Source organism: Microtus ochrogaster, linkage group LG8 (genome assembly GCF_000317375.1).
Source record: "Microtus ochrogaster isolate Prairie Vole_2 linkage group LG8, MicOch1.0, whole genome shotgun sequence".
Lineage (NCBI taxonomy): Eukaryota > Metazoa > Chordata > Mammalia > Rodentia > Cricetidae > Microtus > Microtus ochrogaster.
In genome coordinates, this window is record NC_022033.1 from 20039142 (window position 1) to 20055413 (window position 16272).

General features: G+C 53.8%; 1 protein-coding gene across 1 annotated transcript in view; it reads left to right on the forward strand.

Moving 5' to 3' along the window:
• The window catches only part of Kiaa1755 (KIAA1755 ortholog), a 37882-nt gene extending 22111 nt beyond the window's left edge, over positions 1-15771 (forward strand). Inside the window, exons 7-14 of the mRNA XM_013352102.2 lie at positions 804-887; positions 1189-1305; positions 3825-3923; positions 4789-4937; positions 7269-7407; positions 9622-9744; positions 10274-10486; positions 14653-15771. Of these exons, the coding sequence (XP_013207556.1) occupies positions 804-887; positions 1189-1305; positions 3825-3923; positions 4789-4937; positions 7269-7407; positions 9622-9744; positions 10274-10486; positions 14653-15351 (1623 nt within the window). The 3' untranslated portion in view covers positions 15352-15771. The remainder of the gene's footprint in view (positions 1-803; positions 888-1188; positions 1306-3824; positions 3924-4788; positions 4938-7268; positions 7408-9621; positions 9745-10273; positions 10487-14652) is intronic.
• The last annotated feature ends 501 nt before the right edge of the window (positions 15772-16272 follow it).

Sequence of the window (16272 nt, forward strand, 5' to 3'; positions counted from 1 at the left end):
AGAGAGAGAGAGAGAGAGAGAGAGAGAGAGAGAGAGAGAGAGAGAGAGAACCAACCACCAGGAGAGGGATGGGGTAGACAGAGGCGTCTCCTTAAAAAAGTCCCCAGAGCAAATCCAGCAAGCAATTCCAGGAGCGAGAGAACCATCAGTCTTTCGTAAGTTTGCGAGTCTAGCGGAAAGTTTTACATCATGTGATTTAGCCCAAAATACTGTTTGTGTCAGAAAGCAAGGAAGAGCCAGGCAAACGAAGGAAAATCAAGTCACAGACTGCTTCTTAACTCTGTCCCAGAGAGCTGCAGGAAGGTGTGGCTGGCCTCTTCAGGCTATGGATGCAGCTTTTTAAGAGTGACCACTGTCTTAAAGGGGCAAGCCCCTGTTCTAACAGCCAGGAGCTGAATCTAGCAGCTGAGAAGTCATTTGATTCCGTAGACACGGTAAGAGAGGTCCCAGCCAAAGTTTCTTGATTTATCATCAGTGCTGATTGATCGGTATTGACTAAGCCCCATGTTCTGGGGAATACAGGGCTCTGATTGGTTTAGCCGTGGGCCACGTAAACCCCTGATAGAGAAGACTCTTGGCTAGCCATTGTGTACAATCTGACCCCTTGTCTTATAGATAGGGAAACTGAGGCCCCAAGGAAGGCTTGCAGTACAGCTTGTGTTTGCTTTGGTTCACTCTAAACATGTCACACAAAGCCCCCACCCAGGCGACCACACCATGCCTATGCATGTCCCTCAGGGAGAAGGAGGGGGTGGCAAGGGGAAGGGGGACAGAGCAGCCCTGAAGAGCTTCTTTCCTCACAGGATCCGGCTTCGGCCTCCATCAGCAAAGTGCTCCTCCTGGGAGAGAAGGCATCCATTCTCCAGCTACCTGCACTACCTGTCCAGGTGAGCAGAGGCCTGGGCAGCGACATGGAGAGAGAGCCGAGTTCTGCAGCTGAGTGGTGATGCCTGCCTTGAATGCCGACTTGGCAGTAGCAGTATGTGTGCCCCTGTGTGTGCGCCATTCCATAACCAGGGTCCATTTCAAATGATTGATCAAAGCTTCCAGAGAAGACTCCCTGCTCAGAACACCGCTCCAGACCTTCTCAGGGGGAGATGTGGTGCTGGACAGGGATCTGAGCAGTACCTTCTCCGTTGGTCTCTGGGGAGGATTCTCTGCGCCTTCTGACTCTTCATTCATCCACAGGTGGAGGTACTGACCTCGCTGAAGGCCCTCAGGAGCCACGTGGACCCTAGCCAGCTGCCCGAGGCTCTGGAGGGCCCCTTCCGCTACCACCACAGCGAGTGGGTGCAGCTTTTCCAGGTGTCTATCCTTATGGCCTTCAGTCTCCGACTTCTCTTCCCTTCACTGCCCTGACCCTTGGGTCTCTCAATCCTGTCCAAAACCAGTCATTCAACAACACAATAAAGGTTCAGAGTAGCCCCCAGTAAGACCTCAGGCTCTGGGGCCAGCTTTCTGGGTTCTAGTCTAGCTCTGCTCTGTGACTTTGGGTAAGTGATTCACCTTCTCTGAGCCTTGCTTTCCTCACCAGCAAAGGGGAAGATGGGGAGGGCAATGAAATTGCTTTTTTGTGGGATTTTTATGAGGATTGAGTTAAAGTTAGTAAGGCCTGTCTGGCACACTTAGACAGCTTTAGCTGTTGTCAACATCCGCTCCATGGAGCCATGGACACACGGTGAGTTAGCATGCATTGCTTCCTATAGGGCAGGCAAGGGAACTGCCCCTGGCTCCATCCCGTGTCCCACTGCCCCACAAGCGGGCATTCTGTGCCCAGGTTAACTAGAAGGCCACAAGAGTAGGAAAGCACATGGAATCATCTATTTTGAAGGTGCCTAACACCCACCCAGCTGCCCAGCCTCAGCCAGGGCCTGAGGACCACTCCCCACAAAGTATGACTGCTTCCAGCCAGGGTGGGGGTGAAAGTCAACCCTCCATGGAGAAATCCTGTCTCTACCGATAGCGTGATAAGTTATTATCTGCTGCTCCGTGTGGGAGACCTGTGTGAATTGTTTTGCTTGTTTTTCCTTTGTCCTCTTGGTGACTCTGAGACACAGAACCCAGGGCCCTGTGTGAGGAGGGCAAGTGGGGTATCCAAGACAGGATTTGCACGCATGGCTCAGGTCACATAGCTGTATATTCTCGACTTTCTTTGTAGTCCAGGTGGCCTTAAACTTAAGAGCCTGCTGCCTCTTGCATCCCAAGTACTAGGATAACCGGCCTGCGCCACCATGGCCTGCTAATGTCTGGTGTCGAGTGCAGATGTAACTGTAGAATCAACCTATGTTGGGCTGAAAGTATTCAGGCTTGCCATCCCAGCACCTGAGACAGGAGTTTAAGGTCATCCTTGGCTACATAGCCAGCTCAAGGCCATCCTGGGCTACAAGTAGATCCTGTTGTAAGAAACTAAAACAAACAAATAGACCCAGAGAAAATGCCAGCGAGATGGCTCAGTGGGTAAAAGCACCTGTCATGCAAGCCTGGCGACCTGAGTTCCATCTGTGGGACCCACGTGAAGGTGGGAGGAGAGAATCAACTCCATGAACACCCTCTGACCCTCTGACTTCCACACACACAAAGGTGTGCACACCTCTCTCCTACACATGCCATGGCGTGCTCATCTTTCTCCCAATAAAAAAGTTAAAAAAAAAACAGACAAAAGAGCTGGGTTCACGCCTTTAATCCCAGCACTTGAGAGGCAGAGGCAGGTGGATCTCTACGAGTTCGAGGCCAGTTGGGTCTACAGAGTGAGTCCAGGACAGCCAGGGCTACACAGAGAAAACTGTCTCAAAATTAAAATAAATAATAATAATAATAATAAATGAAGGGAGAGGAGGGAGGCATCACATGCCATTGGACCACCTATGGACCACCTACAGACTTGCTTGTTTGGACACAAACCAGGACAACTGTCTAGGCAGTGTCTACCTGGCATCAATTATCTGAGTTATTTTCAGGCAGTTTCTAGTCCCCAGGAGATGTACATGGTTCTACAGGACACTTAGCAGAAGGGGCTTGGCCTCCTGGTCTTGGTGTCCTGGGTGGTGGGGTTCCTAGAATCACTCACCGGAAGATGTGGAGGGATAGTGTGTACTCACATTTGAGGCATGCCCTGCTCCCAGACTCCTGGTTCCCTTTCCAGAAGCCTCACGTTAGCCCAGTGACCTTTGAACTTCGTCTTCCAGGCTGTCCCTTTAAGTGACATTTTACTGGGTGATCCAGAGTGTAAAACTTACAGTGATCATGAGTCTGGCATGTTCCGGGCTCTATTCTAAATCCCATGCATAAATTAATCTATCAAACCCTTACCCTGCTGTAAAGCACGTTCTAACACCATGGGTTCCACCTCTCAGATGTGAAGCCCAGAGATGTTAAGTAACTTACCTGTGATCTCACAGTAAGCTGATAGCTGAGGTGGGCCGAGAGTGCTTCTCCAGCCCAGCCGCTCGCCCCCATCTTGCCTCTTCTATGAGGAAGCCCTAGGGTCTGTGAAGAGCTCAGACCCATCTTCTCGCTCCTCTGGCTTTTGTCCCCACACTAGACCAAGCAGCTGGCTTGGAGACTTGGTAGCCATTCTCAGACTCTGCCCCAGAGCAGGGTCGGGCTCAGTTGTGAGTTGGGGTGAGCTAGAGGTGGGAGAAAGATTGGGGTTTGGGTGGAGATGGGGCTCATCAAGCTCCACTTTCAGTCACCCTCCTGATGGTTCTGCTGTAGTATGAGTTCTAGAAGCCCCGCACGGTGCCTCCCCGCATCCTCCTGGGGAAAGATATCTCTCCTCTTGGTCTCCCAGGCTGAGTCCTGTGCCCTGGCGCCTGTCCTTGCAGAAGCTGGACCCGTTCCTCGCTGACCTTCGCCAGGCTTCATCCCTGCTGCAGGCTTCCATTCAAGAGTTTGAGAAGGGCGACCCCCCCAGTGGGGTGCAGGTAAGCTTGGATCACGGGGTAGGGAAGCCTCCAGCGTACCCAGACTCTTAAGTACCGAGAGCACTGGGAAGGGGACACTAAGGGTGGTCACTCTGCCTTTCACTTTGTCACTCAGATAATAAATAGTTCTAGGGCATCCACCTTGTGCCCTGCAGTGGGGACCCAGCCTGAGGAACCAGCTTGCCTCTGCTTGGGTGAGGGTCATGGTCAGCAGCAGAGTGGCTATTTAAAAGGTAGCTATGGTGACTGGGGATGCAGATCAGTGGTAGAACACTGGCCAGGGATGCAAGAGACCCCCAAGCTGAAACAAAAGGGGGGGAGTTACAAATTGTGTCAAATGCTGTAAAAGTGGTAAGAGTGAGGAAGGTGGGTGGTCTTTGAAGAGATGGTGTTTAACTGAGGGCTGAAAGAACATGTCTTTGAGGGGAAATGATCTCCAGGCAGAGGGCAAGCATGCACAAAGGCCCTGAGGCAGGGTGGAGCTGGGAATCTGTGGATGAGAGTACAGAGGAAGGAGCTGGGCCCAGGAGCTGGGCAGAGGGGCCCAGAAGAGTTTGAAGCAGGGGTCATGAGGTATGCCCTTTGATGTCCCTTTTTCTTGCTGCAGGGGAAGCCAGGGGGCTTCAGAGAGGTCAACCAAGAGTCTGGGATGGGTATTTCCAAGAGAGGATGGAGCCAGGACCAGTGAGGTTACCATGGTGATAATAGGGTCATAGCTTTAGGAGCAATGCTAGAGATTAAAGGGCAGACTTTCTTGAGGCACCCAGTTGGGAGATTCAGGCTCTATCAGCGTGGGGAGCCCTGGAAAGCTACAGAGGAGAGTGGAGATTGGGCCTAAGGATCTCCCCCCCCCCCGTGTTGGCAGGAAGCCACCAGGTGCCTGAGCAAGTCCAAGGATCTAATGGAGGCTGTGCTGAGGGAGCCGGGCCTGCTGGCTCTCCAGAGGGAAGGTGGAGCTACTCTGGCCAGGTTGCAGCAGGAGGCCAGCAGGCTGAATGCCAACCCTGATGTCAGGTACGCACATTTAGTATCCCCACCTTCATGCCCCATCAGAGCTCAGCGGTGGGGTCACCCTGAGAATGCATAGGGTGGGCCTAGGGGAGCAGCTGGGTCACAGGTTCCCCACCCTCTGAGCCTTGGGGATCACTCACCACATCCTCCTTCATCTTTGGCCATCTTCAGCCATGGACAGGCAGTGGAGGACCAGTCCTCTTGTTTCCTCTCCCCACACACAGACGGTGCCCCTTTCCATCCCAGGCTCTGGGCCAAGCCCTTCCAGACCTGTCTCATGTGTTCCTGGCAAGGGCCTGGTGCTGCCCACGCCACTCTTATTAGCAGGAAGACGTTGAGACTGAACACAGGGAACAAACAGTATGGCCCATAGGAACCCAAGGCTTGGACGGCTGGGTGGCTAACCAACAGGCCTGCCTTTCCCATGCTCAGCCTAGGGGAGGGACCTCAGGACCACAGGTGGGAGGCAGACCTGACTGGACAGCACCAGCTTCCCTGACTGCTGTGAAGTGGAACCTGCTCAATCTCAGATCAGACATCCTGACTGTTCTAAACTCAGACGGTCTGGACACAGGGCAGCAATTATACCTAGAACTTTGCTTCAGACACAGAGTTATTGAAATGATTGTGCAAAATTACTTCAGACCGTATGTAAAGGTGTGTCTGAAATGCAAGTGGACTTCTTGTCTAGGCTGAAGTCCCATTGCCCACATGCCTCATTTACGTATCCAAATACCCTAAAATTGGAAAGATTCCAAAATCTGATATGCTTCTGGGCCAAGGGATATTGAGCATGTAACCGAATTGGTCAGTAATTAGAAATATTTGCTCCAGTAAAACATAGGTATGTATATTCAAGAGCCAAATGCAAAATTTATGGACGCACTTAGGAACAGCTTGTGCACAGAACCAACATTTGATATGTGTGTGCGCTTTGTTCTAAAGAATGAAAATGTTAATTCATTTAATTCCCACTTTCGAGGTGGAGCCCAGTTGTCTCCTCTTGTTACAGTAGAGGAACCCGAGACTCAGAGAGGTTAACTGAGTATCCTAGGGTCACACATCTGGAATGTGGTGGGGCCAGGAAACAGATAGGAGCTGGCAGAACACATCACCCTGAGATGCACCCCTAGAAGCCAGGGGCAGGTTCATGCAGGTGGAGCCGAAACAGCGGGGGGCCCTGGTGCCTAATGTGGGCCACCTCCTGCCCCTCAGAATGCCGCATCATTGTCTCCATATTCCTGCCTCACCTGCTACACCCACCCCTCCTGTCTTCCTGAGGTCCCTCCAGACCTTTGAGCTGGAGTCCACCAGGGGGCGCTGTGGGCACACGCTTGCCGCAGCCCTTTCCCAGTACAGCGCCGGTCCCTGCAGCCCAATGTGCTCGCTTCTCCTCCAGGCGTTTTGGGGCTTTCTTCTGATGTAAGACCCATGACGGGCGTGCCTCGAAAAGGCAGCCTTTCCTTCTATCATCTTTGTCTGAAAACAGGCTCCCTAGGGCAGTTGTGGGGAGACTCCAGGTTTCTCCTTTCACCGAGCATCGCCACGCGAGAAGTTCCATTACAAACCTGCTTTAGATCTTTGGCGTTGGCCACTTTAAAAATGCTTTGTAGGGTAGGTGGGCCCTGGATTCAAGGTCATCCTTGGTCACACAGGAGTTTGAAGCCAGTTTGGGACACTGAGACTCTCTACCAGAGACAAAAGACCGTCATGGGTTACAGCTGCCTCTCTGTACCCGTGTCCTGTCGAAAGAAGGCTGGGTGTTGTGTGGATGACAGACGACCCCTAGTGCCCGGCACTCCAGTGAGAGTTTCTCATGAAGGAAGGAAAGTCCCTGGCTTCCTAGAACCCCCTAGGCAGCACTAGAAAGTTCCACAACTGGTGCCTCATGCAGAAGCCCGGGTTGGAACATGGGAGCTGCACTTCTGGAAGCCCCTGCTTCGATCACTTTCTGCTTACAGTCACTCTGGGCAGTGGGTTCTATTACTATTCCCATTTTAAAGCCGGGGAACCAGAGCCCCTCCAAAGAGGTGATGCTGCACAAGGACCCACACTAGCAGGTAGCAGGACTGGGATTCAGACTCAGATCTACCCAGCTGGCTTCATACTCTGCCAAGAAGTGCAGGATCATTTCCATTCCTACTGCGTCCTCAGGTTTGTGGCTGAGGCCCAGAGGGGGCTAGGGCTCTGTTTCAGGTCACACATCAGGTCAGTGACTGGCAGTCCAGCTGGGGCCACAGATTAGGAGGGCAGGTCCATGACCATCGAGAGCACAAGGAGGCAGGGGAGGGGAGGGACCGCTTCTGCATCTTCTCATCCTCCTCTCCCTCCCAGGAGCCATCTGGCTGAAGCTGCAGCCCTGTACAACCTGGTGGATGACCAGCTTCACGTTCTGGTCACTGCGTCCAACCACCTCCTCCGAAGGCTGGAGCTCCGTGTCCGCCTGGGCCACCTGGAAGCTGCCATCCACCAGGTGAGGGGGCTGCTACTGGGGGACACGGTGCTTTATAGGGGTCACTTTGTTCTGGAGTTAAAATATCAGCCCTTGGTGTTGGGGCGAAGGCAGAAAACACGCCATCCAATCAGTGCTTCACAGATTAAATGTTGAATATAAGGGCTGCACTTATTAGCACCGACTGTGAGTGTCCCCTGCACTAGAGTGTCTGTGAATATGCTTGTCTTCCAGTGTGGTCTCTTACCAGTGACATGGGAGCTTTTGGGATTCCCCACCGAACATGGGGAAATTGAGGCCAGGTAGATGTCATCCACTGCGGTTGCACATCTGGAGTCTGAGCCTGGAGCTACTGGTGCCCCGTCACCTGGCTTCAGTACTTAAAGCCAACATAGCCGTGTCTGCCCTGGGCTGGGTCATCCCTGCTGGGGACTTAGCCTTGACCCTTGGGGCCACCGACTGCTCAGGGCCACTGGCTGCTCAAGTCTCTGCGCCTGCATGTCTAGCCTTGAGTTTTCTAAAGACAAAGTATCTTTGTTGGTGTCCCCAAAGTAGGAATGCCTTGTTCAAAAGTGCAAAGTCAGGACAATCCATCAGAGTGGGGGGGTCAAAGTGGAAGGGTCATGGGGCACCCACAATCAGGAATATACAGCCCAGCATCCCAGCCAGGGAATGGTGCCACCCACAGTAGACAGGTCTCCCACTGCAAATAATAAAACCAAGATCAGCCCCAGAGGCTAGTCTCCTAGGCGATCCTGCATTCTGTCAAGTTCAGAATTAGCACTAACCTTCTCAGGGCTTGTCTTAGTTAGGTTTTTTATTGCTGTGAAAAGATATCACAACCACGGCAGCTCTTATAAAGAAAACATTTAATTGGAGTGGCTCGCTTACAGTTTCAGAGGTTCAGTCCATTATCATGACAGGGAGCATGCAGCGTGCAGGCAGACGTGGTGCTGGAGTTGAGAGTGCTACGTCTTTTGTTTAGTTTTGGTTTTTCAAGACAGGGTTTCTCTGTGTTGCTTTGGCGCCTGCCCTAGAACTCGCTCTGTAGACCAGACTGGCCTCAAACTCACAGAGATCTGCCTGTCCCTGCCTCCCGAGTGCCAGGATTAAAGGTGTGCACCACCACCACCTGGCCGAGTCTGCTCCATCTTGCAGGCAACAGGAAGTCAACTGACACACTAGATGGTATCCTGAGCTTAGGAAACCTCAGAGCTCGCCCCACAGTGACACACTTCCTCCTACAAGGCCATGCCCACTCCAACAAAGCCACACCCCTAATAGTGCCACTCCCTATGAGATCAGGAGGCCAATTACATTCAAACTACCACAGGATCAGAGGCACTTCTTACCATCTGTATCACCCACAAACTGAAGCAGGGGTCAGACATATCCGCAGTGAGTTCTTGGTAGATCCTTCGTCACTGGCAGGGGTCCCTCCAGCCCCAGTTACATTCCCCTAAGACAGGGAGCTCATCTCCGAGACCAACCTTTTATGACCAGGTGACTCTCAGTGGCCAGACTGACGTAAGTCTTGCCTTCCCAGGACCTCAAGCTACCTTGGCTTCACCCTGTGACCATACACACAGAGGGCCTCCCTGGTGCACGCACTCACAGTGCTATGTCCCCTCTGGGTTGAGCTGAGGGAGGCAATGTCCTCTGACCTTTGCAGGATGCAACCACGTGTTCCCCCTCCCCTGATTCTCCTGCCCAGCATCTCCTGTCCAGGGTTTTCATCCATCCAGGCCTGCAACTGGCTGACTGAGGTTGAGAAGGCTTTGGCCCCTCGAGAAGTTGAGGGGCTATGGAGGCGGCTCAGTCGGTGAAGTGTTTATACCACACAAGTACATGGACCTGAGTTTGATCCACAAAATGTACATAAAACACCATGTGTGGTGGTGTACACTGTAATCTCAGCCCTGAGGGACAAAGTCAGGAGGCCAGGCAGGCCTTGCCTTATTGGTGAGCCCAAGATCCCAGTGAGAGACGCTGTATCAAACAAACAACCAACAACAACAACAAACCAAGGTGGGGGGATCCCTAGGAGCAATACCTACCCAAGCTGACCTCCGGTCCCCACACACAAGTACACTCACACACACCCACCTGCACACATGCACACATATGCAAGCTTGCACATGCCCTATGCATGTGGACACACACAAGGAAGTAGACAGTGGGCCCAGAATGGCTCCTTAGTCACCCATCACAACTGAACCCTCTTCCTCTGCCCAGGTCAGTGACTGGATGGAGCAGGAAGGAAGGCAGTGTCTGCAGGCCCTTGCCCCTGTCCATCTATGTGCAGAGACCGTCGAGAAAGTTCATGCCGAGTTTGAGGACTTCTTCCTGCAGGTTGCGGTATGTCCCAGGGCCCAAGTGGCCAAGAGGGCTGAGGTGGGGTCTACTAGGTCCCGGATGCAGGGGTGGGAAAGTACAAGGGAACTTCCCAGGAGGCAGTGAGGTTTTGCTTCCTCCAGGAAGTCCTCCAAGACCGCTACAGAGAAGTCAGAACCCTCGTGGGTTTCTTAAAATGTGTGTCCCAGGGCCCCGACCTTGGCCTTCTGGGTCAGTCGGGGATGCCGTATTTGTGATAGACAGGAGGCTTTGGCTGTCACAGCCATCAGGGACTCCCAGACAGTAGAGGATGGAACTGGCCTGAACACAGCATACAGGACTATGGAGGATCAAAGTCTCCGACCCAAGCTTCAAAGTCACAGAACCTTCCAGAAGAAGTGAACTTCCAAGGCAAAGGCCTGGACTACTGGATGCCTTAATCTTTGTCCGTGGGCTGAGCTTTGTAGATAGGGGGCTCAGAAGACCATGGCGGCCCCTGACTGCGGGCGGATCCTTAGGCAGGAACTTGAGTGGGTCTCTTTCTCCCCCTCAGGCCCAGTACCGTCAGGGCCTGGAACTGTCCAAGCAGGCTGCGCAGTTGGGGGCTGCAGAGGAAGGGGCAGGTGAGACAGAGCTCCCGGACCTGGCAGCCTTCACCTCCACCCAGCAGGCCTTCCAAGCCAAGCTGACACACTTCTACATGGCAGCTGAGAGGCAGCGCACTGACCTGGAGACCCTGCTCCACCTCCACCGCTTCAGAAAGAAGGTGAGAGGAACTCAGGGCTCACTGGAACAAACCAGCATCCTCCCGCTGGGGTGATGCGGGGTCCGGGAGGTGCCTCACGTGGGAGAGGAACTGGCTGGGAGGCAACTGTGGCCAAGTAGGCAGGGTGAAGATGAGGCGGAAGTGGTCAAGCTAGCTAGGAGAGAAGCTGGCCTGAGTGCAGACCCCGCCAGTGGGCGCTTCGTATTTACCTGCTTCTGGGTGAGTCGGGGCCACCGGCATCATGTCCATTTTACGGAAGAGAAAGCCGAGGGCCAGAAAGCTACTCAGGTAGGATTAGGTAGTCATTGAGTAGGATTTGACATCAAGGCTTCACCTCCTAAATTCACATAACCCAGCCCCCCATTTTTCTAATGGGAAAACTGAGGCCTATGGACAAGAAAGAAAGCTAGAAGAGCTGGGTCCCAGCTGGACAGGAAGTCACATGACTACCCTGTGCCCTCAGCTGCCCCTTGGACTTGCCATGAGGGACAGAGCATGGGCGGAGCTTGACCCCACCCCCCAGCTGTTGGGCGGCCCAGTATGGAAGGGACAGCAAGGGACATGGGATGCTCCAGAGGGCAGTGGGAGGGACCCAGACAACTCACAAATGCCTGGGGACATGGAGGACAGGGCTTCTCTGTCTCCTTGGGTCAGGGACAAGGCAGGCAGAGGTCAATAGTGGCAGTGAAGGGACAGCCTGCCCCTTCCTCACCATGGAGAGCACAGGCAGGCAGAGTCCGGGATTCAGAAACATGGGCCGCAATTGCCCATGTGGCCTGTGTGACCTCAACAACTGTCCTCTCTTCTCTCAACCTCAGCCTCTGTTGATAATAAATATGGCTCGTGCTAGTGTAGGGTCTCCAGTGCCAGGGCTCTGTTCTAACCCTTTCGCCGTCACGCCAGCCCTGTGCCGAGGACAAAGTCACAGAGCTGCCAGATGGCCGTGTGGAATCCAAACCCAGTCCTTTTGCTTGAATGTCCTCCCAATTAGGTGGTAGGAGAGGCAGATTCCGGCTGCAGAGATGGCCCAGTGGTTATGAGCACTGGCTGCTCTGCCAGAGGACCCGGGTTTGATTCCTAACACCCACATGGTGGCTCCCAACAGGTCCTAACTCCCATTCCAGGGAATCCGGCACACACTTCTGGCTTCCCCAGGCACCAGGCATACATGCAGTGCACAGACATACATGCAGGCAAAACCCTCACGTGTGGAAAATAAAATAGGAAAGCAGATTAAATTTGAGGACCCCCCTGCCCAGAGCATTGCACCTAGTGTCAAGGCCGTCTGGAAGTTTCTGCTTGCCCAGTGATTGCTGCCCACATCCTCCCTGCCGTCTTCCTGGAATCAACCCAACTCCTAACACTGCAGCCCTTGCCCCTGCTTTTCCCACTACCTGGAAAGCTGTTCTTTGGCCAGAAAAGCGGAGGCTTTTTCGAATCACTACACCTACTGTGCCATAATGTCACAGCGCCCCTCGGGATCCGAAATGATCCGCTGCTTGTCACCAGCTTGTATCTGATGTGCTCTCTGGGTTATGAACTTCCCGAGGTAGCATAGCAGACTTGGTGTCCTGGCCTGAGATTGGGAAAGAAGGGAGACAGAGAAGCGGGCAGGCTGGGCCTGGGAGAAGGTGGCATTTCTCCTAAGAAGAAGATCACCATGGAAGGGGGCAGGCCTGACCATCGTCCCCTTGGCCACCTCTGAGAGTTTGATCAGGGCTGGCCAGTGCTGCCCTGACCATCACTCTATGCGAGGAGGAGTTGGAGATGGTGTCAGACTTGGCTTGGAAGACAGGGACTCAGACAGGACTCTACTGAGGTGGGGTGCCCGAGTGCTGTACCTTCTGCTCTAAATAACCCTAAACTCATTGCCTGCTAAGGGAGATTTACGGTGCCGGGAGTTCTAAGTGCTACCGTGAATATGAAGCCATTTATCTAAAGACAAGCTCCCCTCATCCACAGGAAGATGCCTCCTCACAGCCAATGGCTCTGCTGTCCCCAGCCAGTGGCTTGCTCTCAGCCCTAAATTAATGGAGAGAGAGATTATCCTTTGCATCAGAGACAGTGGGGGGGGGTGCAGCTTACAGTGGGGAGGGGGTGTGTGCCAGGGACAGGCAGAGTCACATGATGGGCAGAGGCCCAGCTGGTGTATATGGACTGTGGGGCCTGCTGGACTGACTGCCCACCCCTGCCTGAGCCAGCTTTTCTTTGGGCACAAGAAGACAGGTTGGCTCTGGGGTGGGAGTCCAGTTCCCACTTACCTTACTGTGTGACTTGGGATGAGTCATTCCATTGCTTTGTCCTCAGTTTCTCCCTTTGCGAAATGGGCTACTAATCCAGCTCAGAGTAGTGGCCTAGGACACTCATGGAACCAGGCAAACAAAGAACACTCTGGCATGCATTAGCAACACTCCTCTCTGTGTCTCAGCTCCCCAACCCCATCGCCCCACCCCAGTGTAGCACAACAACTGCTCTACGCTACTGTTTGTGAGTCAGGCAAAGGCCTGGAGAGAGAGGAGAGAGAGGGAGGGGGCGCGGTAAGGCCAAGAATGCCCCCTTTATTGCGATCCAGGGCAGCTTCTTTTTTTTTTTAAAGCTTGAAATATGTGTTTCTTTTTTTTTATTAAATTTTATTTATCAATTAAGGATCTCCGCCTCCCCCCCCCCACCGCCCCCCATCTCCCTCCCCCTCCCCCGATCAAGTCCCTCTCCCTCATCAGCTTGAAGAGCAATCAGGGTTCCCTGACCTGTGGGAAGTCCAAGGACCACCCACCTCCATCCAGGTTTAGTAAGTTGAGCATCCAAACTGCCTAGGCTCCCCCAAAGCCAGTATGTGCAGTAGGATCAAAAACCCATTGCCATTGTTCTTGAGTTCTCAGTAGTCCTCATTGTCCGCTATGTAAGTCCGGTTTTATCCCATGCTTTTTCAGACCCAGGCTAGCTGGTCTTGGTGAATTCCCGAAAGATCATCCCCATTGTCTCAGTGTGTGGGTGTACCCCTCGCGGTCCTGAGTTCCTTGCTCATGCTCCCCCTCCTTCTGCTCCTGATTTGGACCTTGAGATTCCTGTCCAGTGCTCCAATGTGGGTCTCTGTCTCCTTTCATCACCTGATGAAGGTTAATATTCAGGAGGATGTCCAGGGCAGCTTCTATAGGGTCTCCTTGACTAATGGCCACGTCCTAACTCTCAGCTGCAAACCCAGCAGAAACCACTCTGCTGCCATCAGGAACGCCTGAGGGTCTCGTGCCCAGAGCAGCTGCAAAACAAGTTGTTTGCCCAGCAGGCAGGGGATCACAGGAAATTCAAGGTCTGGGGGTCCACAGTCCCCAACACCCCAGGCTGGAAATTAAACCTAAGGCCTCAAGCCTGGTAGGTAAATGCTCTGCCACCAAGCCATATCCCTAGCCTTTTGAGTTTATTTTGAGACAGGGTCCCCTTGAAATTGCCCAGGCTAGATTGGAACTCACTCTGTAAGCCCAGGAAGGTTTTGAAGGCATTGACTTGTGGAGCAGCCAGAATGACAGCTTTATACCAACAGGCCTAGCTCCATACACTCAGTCTGTGTGTACGTGTGCCACACACATGCCTGTGGAGGTCAGAGGACAACCTCAGGTATCAGTTCTCACTTCTACCTTCTTGGAGACAGCCTCCTGTCATTTGTCACTGAGAGCATGGCAGGATAGCTGGCTGGAGAGCTTGTGGAGATGGCCTTGTTTCGGCTTCCCATTCCACACCAGGAGCACTGGGACCACAGTTGTAAGCTCCCCCACGCAGCTTTTTGTGGGTGTCGGAGACCCGAACTCAGGTACCTCATGCTTGTGCTGCAAGCCCTTTATCCCCAGAGCCCTCTCCCCCTCCCGGCTCTCAGTTCTGAAGAGGGTTTCCAGGTCACTCCCATAGCTCTTGTTTTATGCATGCCCTGCTGCCTGTGGGACTGTTAGAAGGGGCCTGAAGAGCCCAAGGGTGCTAGAGGCTATCTGCAGGTGGCAGGGGTATACTTCTGAAAAGAAAGGGGATAACGGTCATCACATTCACCAGAGATCATTGTCACCTGGCTGTGCACGCCAGGCTGTGCACCCTGTAGTTCCGTCAGCCCGCTGACTCCCGCTTACAGACTCATCTTGTCTTCATGGAACCCCCACCTCCCTCCCTCTTTCTGTCCTTAGATGTCCCGGTTCCATGTGGACTGTCAAGACCTGCTGACCCAGCTCAGGCTGGCCAAGACTCCGAGGGCCAGCCCCGGGGACCAGCTCCACCTCCGCCTCCACTGTTATCTGAAGCGCCTAGCATCTGAGTTCCAGACAGAAAAGCTCCTGGCCATGCAGCTCCAGGTGGCCTCCCTGAGCTGGGCTGGCCTGGGCCAGGAGTTGTGGGAAGAGGCCCAGGAGCGACACCGGGAGATCCAGGGCTTGCTGAGGAAGGCACTGGCCTACTGCCCGTGCCCGGAGGTCACCGCTGCCCACTCGGTGCACGGAGATCGAAATGGGCCATCAACCAAGGGCCAGGGTCTGCCTAGAGAAGTGGCTTCCAAATGGGGCAGGTCCCTACAGGACTGTCTGGCTGTGGATGTATCAAGATCAAACTGGTCTCCCCGTGTCTTCCAAGGGGAGCAGAGCAGAAACATGTGGACAGGCCTGCCACCCCAGGAAGCCGACCAGACTGTGGGCCCTGAGGAAGGCAGAGGTGCCCCCAAGCTCTCTGAGCCCACGCTGGAGCGGCTCCTCACCTCTCTCTTTTCCTGGCATCACCTTCCCAGACAGAGCAAGGCCTCCCACCCCACTGGGGGCAGCTTTTCCTCTGAGGGGACAGACTCACAGACATCCCTGGAGGACTCACCCCACACAAGCCCTCCTGCGTCCCTCTAATAAGATCTGAATGATCACACCGGGTCTGGGGACCGAGATAGGACCACTAGAGGGCATTCTTGAGCCCATGCCACCGTAGCAGAAGCAGCCAGGGAGCAATGTTAGCAGGACCACCTTCTGGCTCCAGAAAACTCCAAGATGACGGGTTGTTACCCACGCAGAACAGCGCCCATGGGAGTTAGAATCCAGACTCAATCAAAGGACGTTGGGCTGGGAATAGAGAGTCTCATATGGCAAGACTGTCTGGGGCCACCTTTTAAAGTCTTACCCAAGCTGTGACTTGAGGTTCACATGGGTAACAAAGTAGTGGGAGGAGCCTCTTGTCTTGAGCCCCAGGGTAGCAGACCTGCGATTTTGCATTTGGCAGTGACCCCAGGAACCACTGGGAGGGGGATTGGAAGCAGGGAGAGGAAATAAAAGGTATTTGTCAAGCAAGCTCCGTCCTGCCTAGGTCTGCCAGGGTCTCCTGGCAGGGGACAGCAGTAGGCCTCTGAGATGCTCATCTCCTGCTGCCAGAAGCAGGCTCTGGAGGATAAGGGCAGGAGCATGGCAGAGGAAGAAACTGCTTGGCACGGAGTTCTTCCAGGGGACTGGGCTTCCCAGCTCAGACTCAGGGAAGCACACAGAATACTGTCCTCGCACTCCATAGACACCCCCAGTTCCCTTGGAGTGTTACTTCATCCCCATGTCCCACAGTCAGTGTCCACTGCCCAGTGTCACCAGGGGCAGCAGTGGAGGGGGGTGGTGTAGTCTTTGAAGGCAGGTGGGGTGGGCGCCATGGGAAGAGGACTATTAGAGCTACAGCCCCTAGCTTTTTACAGGGTTAGTATAGTGCCCCCTAGTGTCACCTCTGAGCACTGACATGTTGCCATTATTCACACTCAGAATCAATCCTCCCTACCAAGACTGCCTCCTGGCAGC